This window comes from Hydra vulgaris, chromosome 01 (assembly GCF_038396675.1).
Source record: "Hydra vulgaris chromosome 01, alternate assembly HydraT2T_AEP".
Classification (NCBI taxonomy): Eukaryota; Metazoa; Cnidaria; class Hydrozoa; order Anthoathecata; family Hydridae; genus Hydra; species Hydra vulgaris.
In genome coordinates, this window is record NC_088920.1 from 35,554,421 (window position 1) to 35,564,637 (window position 10,217).

At 27.1% G+C, this 10,217-nt stretch overlaps 1 protein-coding gene across 1 annotated transcript; it reads right to left on the bottom strand.

Moving 5' to 3' along the window:
* Positions 1 to 7,178: 7,178 nt before the first annotated feature.
* On the bottom strand, positions 7,179 to 8,220 carry LOC105848082 (testis-expressed protein 47). The gene has a single exon (XM_065788007.1). It carries the CDS (start codon positions 8,182 to 8,184, stop codon positions 7,456 to 7,458), a length of 729 nt encoding a protein of 242 aa, XP_065644079.1. The 5' UTR covers positions 8,185 to 8,220; the 3' UTR covers positions 7,179 to 7,455.
* Positions 8,221 to 10,217: the final 1,997 nt, after the last annotated feature.

Genomic DNA, 10,217 nt, shown 5'->3' on the forward strand with positions numbered 1-10,217 from the left:
TGTTATCTACAATAACAGCAATTAAGCTCTGAGCACTATTATATTCTGTTAAAACATTTGCAGTAACGTTTGCCATGGTAGCGCCAGTTCCATTAGGTATAACTACATGAGTCAAATAATTTTGTGCTGTTGGTCCATATTCTGCTATAAATGTAAGATGATGTTGTTCTTTGGTTGAAGCAACAATAATAGGATCTTCATTAGTGTTATAACTGACAGAATGTACTAATGTAGACTTGTCAATTTTTCCATCAATTCCAATAACCTTTAATTCTTTAACATCAGCTAAGTGTTTAGAACTTATGATAGTGCTGATTCTTTTTTTTTCTCCAAAAATCTTTTTTTCAGTTATTATTTGTGATTTATTAAATTTTTTTACAATACCATAGTCTATTAATACAGCCGTTGCCAATGCAGCTGTTGCAGCATCGCTAATTTCAAACCGTATAGCAGCTTTTGCCAAATTTGTTAAATGAGTATAATTTTTTTCAACTGGCATGGTTATAGAAAAGTCTGGATCAGATTCAAATTTATTATTGTTATCAAATAACTCAGTATCCAGATTGGAATCACATTGAATTTCTGCAGCAGACAACTTAATACATCTGCTCGTTAGTTTCTCTCTATTGCTTTCTTTTTTCTCTGGCAGCTGTTTTTTTATCTACTGTACCAATTTGAAATCTTCCTGTTATTCCAATTTTAGATTTTTGATCTTTTAAATATTCTCTATCCAATGGTGGTACCTAAAACAATTTTAAACTTTTTTAACAAGGCGTTTACTCAGTTCAATAATAAACTTGTTAAAGTAACTTTAGAATAGAATAAATACAATAAAATAGTCTCAAATATATTTTGAACACTTCTAAATAATCTAAATATCCTAAACAATTAAGAAAATTACAGTTCAAACCATCTCTTAGGCTTTTTTATTATTAATAATAAAACAAAATAAAGTATTTTGCTGACAAAATGGAAGAAAAGTACACTATTTTTTCACTCTGACGTGTATTTGATTGTTACTACCAGACTCATAGCTCTCCAAATTATTACAGATTAAAGAGTTAAAAAAAGTTTAATATTTAAAAATATTTAAAATCTATTAGAATAATTTTAATATCATTTTTATTATATAATACATTCATAATATAATTTTAATATCATTTTCAAAAAGCATTACAGAAAAACTGAAAACAAAAACATATCATTAAAATTATAAAACTATATAAAATCATCCAATACAATCTTTTTAATTTAGCATTTAACTTATAAAAAAATATCATATCAAGTTATAAACAATTATTTGTATAAAGTTTAGCACAAGCTAAAAAATAAGCATTGCATATAAAAAAGAAATTAACAATTTTCCGAACCTATTATTGCAAGCTACTACTGGAAGTCCACAACCACAAGAAGACAAATCAAGCAAATGCTCAAAGTTGTTATCAAGATATTCCTTGTTTTTGCTTGCATTTTTGCATTTTCCTTCAGCAGATAAAACTCTCTTAAGAAGTCTAGAAATTTTTTGGCTACTGACTTCTGGTGGATCAAAGGAAGCTTAGGATTTACTCTACTCCACAGACCGATCAACTCATTTGTCACTTCTGAAATTATCTCCGGAGAACTAATACTTGTTATTTCATACATATTTTTACAAATAAGATATGAATATTGAATCACTTGTCTGAAGGTTGGAAGATCACTTATTGGAAGCTCTGATGGCAAACCAGCATACCTCTTGCTTTCATTTAGAGTTCTTAGGTTTTTTATTATTTTAGGCATTTCCCTTTAAGTGTGTGTGTATATATATATATATTATATATATATATATATATATATATATATATATATATATATATATATATATATATATATATATCTATATATATATATATATATATATATATATATATATATATATATATATATATATATATATCTATATATATATATATATTTATATATATATATATATATATTTATATATATATATATATATATGTATATATATATATATATATATATATATATATATATATACATATATTTATTATATATAATTATATATATATATATATATTATATATTTATTATATACATATAAAATGTGTGTGTGTATATATTATATACACACACACATTATATATATATATATATATATATATATATATATATATACATATATATATATATATATATATATATATATATATATATATATACTGTAGTAATTGTGTAAATATATATATATATACATACATATATATATATACATACATATATATATATATATATATATATATATATATATATATATATATATATATATATATATATATATATAATGTGTGTCTGTATATAATATATACAAACACACACACATTTTATATATATATATATATATATATATATATATACATATATATATATTAGGGATATGACTTTTTTGCAACCTACTAGGCCTGTATCGTAATTCAATGAACTTTTATGTAAAAAGAACGAATAGATGTTTCATTTTGACATTTTTTGAAAAAAGGTCACCCCAAAACCGAAAAATCGAATTTTCAATAGGTACACTTTTGTACAGTAAATGAATATTAAAGGCTGAAGATGTTGTAAGAGTCATACTCCTGTTGTTATTTTATTTATTTATGCAACATGTACTGTGATATAACAAAAAACATTATGTGATATATAATTATACAAGTATTACAAAATTAACAGTATCAAAGCGTCTAGTACAACAATATACATAACTGTCTGTGTCTATAGGCCTACTGTGTTTTGTACATGGGTCACATGATGCTCACGTCTCATAAAGAGTCTAGCGCTTATTACTTAGAATGAATCGAAGTTGCAGTTTGTCTTTCTTTCTGCAGGAAGCATACAGGTCTTGCATCACCTTGATTGCACGTTCAGCTATCTGATTACTTCGTGGTATGTCGATGACGGATGGCTCTTTCTTCCAGTGATTTTTGAATGACTGCAATGCCTTTTTGTAAGGCTTCAATACATCAGATAAATTCTTGAAGTCATTGTCATTGTACTTTTGACTACTAAACCAATGTTCTGCCCACTCATATGAAATGAACCTGCAAACCTTCTCCAAATTCTTTCTCGCTTCAGGCATAAGAATGAACGCCAGAATGGCGAGAATGGCTCTTGAGTTCCATCTGGCATTGCTCATATTAGGAATGTTCTGAAAGTGAATCAGAGGGAAGTTTCTTTGTTCTTCATAGAACCTAAACACTCTTGTTAAATGGTACAAAAACTTCATATCGTCTCTCCACCCTGATTTATCAAGAATTTCTACAGTTCCATTCACAAACTTATCATTCAGTTCATCATACTTATTCAACAGTTCAGACACAAATGGGTATTCAATGTTTGGAGATTTGGTATCACCCCCAAGTTCTTCGTCCATCACCAGACGGAGAATCCTGTCTAGTACGTGATGCTGACAACCGATAAATTGTGGTATTGTGACACCCTTTAATTTAAACATACGTTGCAACTTCACAACAACTCCATTTCTCTTCCCAGTATTGACGTTTGTTGTATCAGTAATGATCATCTTAATTGAATTCCACAAATTGTATTCATCAATAAGTTTGGCAATTTTTTCAGCAACAGTTTCAGCTTTGCCATCTTTTAAACGCAGTGCATCAAGTTTCACGTCAGTTCTTTCATTCTGAAGTACAACTACCTGATATTCCTTATCATCTATTCGTTTGCCGTCAAAGTGTAAGGACCACTGTTCCATTTTAAGTTGTTGTATCATTTCTTTTTTTAATTTACCTGCCTCTTTGAATATGGACTTGTAAATTGCTGATTGGCTTGGAGTTGGAATATCAATACCTTGTTGTGATAATACATTGCATATTTTAGCAGCTTTCTTTGTGGAAACTCCACTTGATGTAACCATACTTACAGCAAATTTACTTTTGTAGTGCTTTCTAGTTTTTTTCTGAGTGTCCTCATCATCGTCTTTATCACCGTCGTCGTCTTCATCATCTTCACTCTTACTTTTGCAGTTTTCAGATTCAGTACCACTGTCTGTGGTAGACAGGACTTGTGATGTGGAAGGTATTGCTGTTCCAGACTGGACTTTCCTTCTCTTGGAAGGGTGAATGGTTTCTTTACTTGCCACTTGTCCTGTTGAGTACCCCACCTGTCCTTTACTTTCTTTTTGTAGGTGGTATAGACGTTTATCTTCCGAGGATAACCACTGACCATTCACTTTCGTGATGTCAAATAATGCATTGAGAACATCATATTTTCCACGCTTGACACATTCATCATAGACCTTCAGCACCTTCATAAGCTTTGCTCTTATCACTTGATCAGACACACGTGGAAAATTCAGTTTATTGTCCCACAATTTTGTAATTTCCTTAGAAATTTCGTCTATTCGTTCTTTTCTTCCTTTAACATATGCTCCGAGAAACTGGTATCTTCCTACGATCTGCAATTGAAGTGGTATTCTGGATTTTTTATCGAGTGAATGTTCTTCTACAGCCACGCTTCCTCTTCTTCTGTGTGACTCTTGAAATCTCACCAAATTTTTATTCCAAGTCTTCTTGTTCTTTGTTACTGTGGTATGACTTTTCTTGTGAGACATCATATAATATTGTTACGACTTTACGGATAGCTGAGCGTAAATATCCGTTTAATAAAGTCGTTTAATTAATAAAATACTTTAACTGTATAGTAATCCAATTATAGTTCGATAATCCAGTCAATGTTGATAACAGTTCGATAATCCAGTCCGTATCCTAACGATAATGCTACAACTACTTATACTTCGTACACTTACAGCGTCTTTAGTTCGCTACAGTAGTTCCTTATTAGCTCAGGTACACGCAGAGTACTTCATAGAACTATTCACATTATCAACACTGAGCTCTGACAGCAGCTCGCTTATATAATTATTTAGAGCTTCCAGAATGTTCTACTAAGTTCTATAATCTTCTACAGTCTGTTACAGTCGTCTATATCACCGTGGTAACACAATGACGTCATCACATAACAAATCCAAGTATTTGCCGGCACACGGCCGTTTCGTTGCCATGGTAACGTGTGGCGTTATATTTATAAATTCATAACAAAATAATGAAATAAATAGAATTAAGCTGAGAATTAAGCTTAAGATTAAAACATCGGTCAAAAATGAATGTATAAAAATGGTAAATCAAATTTTTATTTTGGGGGTGACCTTTTTTTGTTGCAGAAAGCTATTTGGGCCTTTTTTCATGATTTTAGGTAAAAGTTCATCGATTTATGATACAGGAAACATTTTATTTGAAAAAAAATTAAAAAGTCATATCCCTAATATATATATATATATACATACATATTTATTTAATATTACATTAGAAATAGTGTAAAATGAAAACATAAATACTGTAAAAACAAAAATTCCAGCTTAAAGTGTTTTAATTATGACTTCGGCATTCTAATTATGAGACTTTTTGTTTATCAAAATTCCTAGCGCCCCTCATCCCTAAAACAGATGATTCAATATTAGTTTGAACTCAAATCCCTAAATAGTCATTAATTTTTTTAAATTTATATTTATCAAATATTGTACATATATATATATCAAATATTGTACATATATATACACATATTGTAGTAATATGTATATATATATACATATATATATATATATATATATATATATATATATATATATATATATATATATATATATATATATATATATATATATATATATATATATATATATATATACAAATCTATCATTTCCATACACACGCACAAAATATTATTTCACCTAAAAAAATTTAATTACTTACAGAAAATTTTGATATACGCTATTTTAAACTGCCTTATTTATGTTAGGCTTCACACAATTTTTTTATCTCAGTTAAATTAATATATTCAGAGCAGTGAATAGGAAACATAATAAAATTGGTTTATGTATATATTTTTCTTATGTTGTATACAAATTTGTATGCTTTAGCTGTTAATTGCCTAAATTCTGATAAACATTTATTATCTACAAACATATCTCAGAATCCTTAAAAATAAAAACTAAACTAACACTAATTATTTTTCCATCTTGGATCAAAGTTTTTCAAAATATGTATGAAAAAACTAATAAAGGATTTATATTAATATGGAAAAACCCTCAATCAACACCCTGGTGAAAAGTTCTATATTTAATACTTAATTATTCATTTCCTAATGTAATTTTATCCCTCACTTTTTTAAACAATTTATACTCTATTTCTCTACTTAATGTATTTATAGAAATCTTTGTTGAAAAAAAAAACTGTAATTAAATATTATGCAAATTTGTATATCAGTTTATACCTGATAATACACACACACACACACACACACACACACACACACACACACACACACACACACACACACACACACACACACACACACACACACACACACACACACACACACACAAAAACACAAACACACACACACACACATATAGAACCGCTCCTGTATATAAATATATATATAAATCCAGACATGGAGAACTCCAAATATATTTATACTTATGCCAAATAAGGATGCTTTGTAAAAAATTGCAATGATTAAGCCTAGGAACAAAAAACCCTTAAATTTTGGGAACAACTGCCCAGAATATCAACTTAATAAAATATTTTTTTTACTATTCTTAACAAAATTTATATTTATCAGTAATTTTTAAATTTTATACAACAACTTTATAAAATTTGTAAACATTTCTAATCGACAGGGGTTTAAACATTAAATAGTCAAATTTTTAAAAGATAAGAGATTGCTGCATGAAATTTTAAAAAAGAAAATTTTTCAGGAGTAAGTATATGTAAGTGGAACTCGGTTACCATGTTATTTATTTTGTTTACTTTGTTTCTTAAACACAGAATTTAATTCAGATAAAAAAAGAAAAAATAATAATAAAAAAGGAAAAAAGTTTTTTGCAGCAATAAATGTTTTTATATGTAGCTACTGTCTGCCCAAGCTAAGATTATTATCAACTAAGCTTAGATCTTCATCAACTATCTATCAACTAAACTAAAGTAAGTGTATATATAATAATTATTATTATTATGATGTAAAAGTCTTTTTACTCTTCTAAAACCATGCAGTTTAATGATCTAAAAAGTTCTAAATATTTTTTAATTTTTATGCAAATCAATATCCAAAAATTAAACTAGTCTTTATACTTTTTAAATCTATATATAAAATTAAATCTATATATAAAAACTATAAAAAAAGCAAATATAAATAAAAACTCATAATGCGTCAAAAAAAATTTATTTCTCTATTACCTAATAAATTGATGATAGATTAGTAAATAAAATTTTAGAAAATAAGCTGGTTTAGCTAATACCCACTGTTATTTGATTTATACAAAAAATACATCATTAGTGCTAATATGTGCTTTAGCAGTACAATTTTAACACATTTGTATTTCTTCAGTAACTATATAGCTGGAAAATAAAGAGCAGTTATAGGCCAAACCAGCTCACTTTCTGAAACTATTATATCTGATGAATGCTGCTTTTCTTGAAAAGCAACCAAACTAAAAAGGTCATTTGATTTTAACAAATTATCAATTAGAGTTATTGGTAAAATAAGATCCGAATGTTTGGAAGATAGTTCTTCAAAAAACAACTTTAACAGTTTCCTAGGGACTTTACTAATTTCTTTTGAGAGTGTAGCAATCAATGCTAAAGCTTCACTGATTTGTTTTTCTATAGGCTCTTGAGTCTTTGTTTCATCAAAATCCAAAAATGGTAGATTCAAAAAATGACTTGAAAATTGTGGAAATAATCTAAAAGGGACATTACTTGAATAAAGAACAACTTTTGAATTCTTTATCAAATTCTCACTAGTAATTCCATTAATAATTTCAAATAAAAGTATCTCTGGAGCTTCGATTACGTGCAAAATAAATCCCGAATAAAATAGAAGAATCCCTGATGAGGTATCAATGCCTTTATTTGTGACAGTAATTACTTTTAAAATTCGTTCATAAATAAGTATCGAGCTTTGTAACGAAAATTCGCTCTCATTCAATCGTGCTATATAAAATAAAAAACTAATAGCTTTTGCATTTTTTAATGCTTTCGACCTTTCTAGAACAACCTCGAGAAGATTTGGACGGTTTAAATAATCTAATGCTGATGGAGAACGCTCGAAAGTCGCCATCTATGTTTGCTTAACGGTAACTGAAGTCGTATAAATACACACGAATTTTTTTACTCGAATTTTTATTTTGGGTAATTTTCTAGCAAATTTTTATTTTTATTTAAAAAAATTTTATTTTTATTTTATTTTATTTAAATTTTTATTTTGGGTAATTTTCTAGCAAAACAAAAATAAATAAAATATACCAAAAACATTTGCTAAAAAAAATGATGTTGTTTTAGTAGTTGATATCACGAAAACATTTCAAACAGAATTTCAAACTCTTACTTCAATAGATTTAACAAGTCTGAGCTCGAAGAAATAGTAAAAGTTCGAATAGAAAAATAAAATCTTAAAGAAGGACAAAAATTTGACTTTAAAAAAGCTCCCAATTATATTGCAAGCCGGAAGTATAAATAAGAATACAAAAATCTAACTGTTTCGTATTCTATAAACTTCTTAAAAAACCAAATAAAAATTATTCAGTATACTGTTTAATTTTTATGTGGTTTTTTAAATTATTATATATTAAAATAAATTAGTGCCCAGTTTTGAAATTTATCAGTATAAATTTCAAAACTGGGCACTAATTTATTTAAAAAAATATGAAAACTACACAAAATACACAAAAAAAATCCAAATAATAAAGCAAGTGAAACACTTTTTAAAATATTCTCTCTTATTACCTAAAAATGAAATTATGTTTAATAAAGGGTTAAGAAATAATAAAATATGCCCACAATGTAGAAAACATGACAAAAGCGCATCTCAAATGATGCTTGGGTGCGAGAAAGTGCAACCTTTAAAACTTTTTTCACTAGATCAACTTTATCCCGTATATTATTCTCATTCTAACACTATAAATTTATTTTGTTGATGAAGTGTCATTTTTGAAAATAAAACACTTGCTGTTAAGTATTTATTAAAAAAATTTTAATGCAAAGTAAAATAATTGCTCAAGAATGAAGTTATGAAGAATGAATTATAATTATTAATTGCTTAAGAATGAAGTTATGAAGAATGAACTATAGTTATTAATTGTGCAAGAATAAAGTTATGAAGAATGAACTATAATTATTAATTGCTTAAGAATGAAGTTATGAAGAATGAACTATAATTATTGATTGCTCAAGAATGAAGTTATGAAGAATGAACTATAATTATTAATTGCTCAAGAATAAAGTTATGAAGAATGAACTATAATTATTGCTCAAGAATGAAGTTATGAAGATTGAAATATAATTATTAATCAAAATGAAGAAAATAAACATTAAGATAAAAATAAGAAAAATTTATAATCAAGATCTAAACTTGTTTGCTGATATACGTAAATATAGTTCTGACATATATTTTGTAATTTGGATTTCGCTTTCTATTTTAAGATTTGTCTTTTTCGGTTGTTTTTTTTGGGTTTTTTTTTAATTTTTTACGTTTTATTATGTTATTGATATTTATTAATTTTTTACCGTATTTTCGAATTAAAGATATTTCTAAATTTTACGAATCCTTTGAACATCTTTGCAAATAGGAGAATTTTTATACATTCTCTTTTTTTTACGTTCACCTTCTTGTAATATAATCACACCCATTGGCAGAAGAAAAAAAAAACACTGGCAAGCTCCAGAAAAACTCTTTGGTGGGAGCAATTTTGTCAATTTACTGATCTCAAAACTATAAAAACTGAAATCATCTATCACCGTCCGCGGAAGAAAAGTGCGTTTAAATTTTTGCTTATTCTTAAAAAATTGAAAACGACAGCATTCAATATTTTTTGGCATTTTTACAGTATTATAAATATTCTTTATTCTAGATTGGCATAAATAACACAAAAGGTAACTGTTTAACAAAAAATTGCATAAGATTATATAACAAATCAAGTTTTTAAATACTATTTTTTTCTAAAATAAAAGATATTCAATAGTTGCTATAAAATAATCTGCAATCTTGTTCTGCCATTCTCTGAAAAAGATCCACATTCTTCAGTATTTTCCTGCATTTATTGTCAGAAAACCGCCCACAATAAAAGGACTGTGGTTTGATATGTAAATCATTTA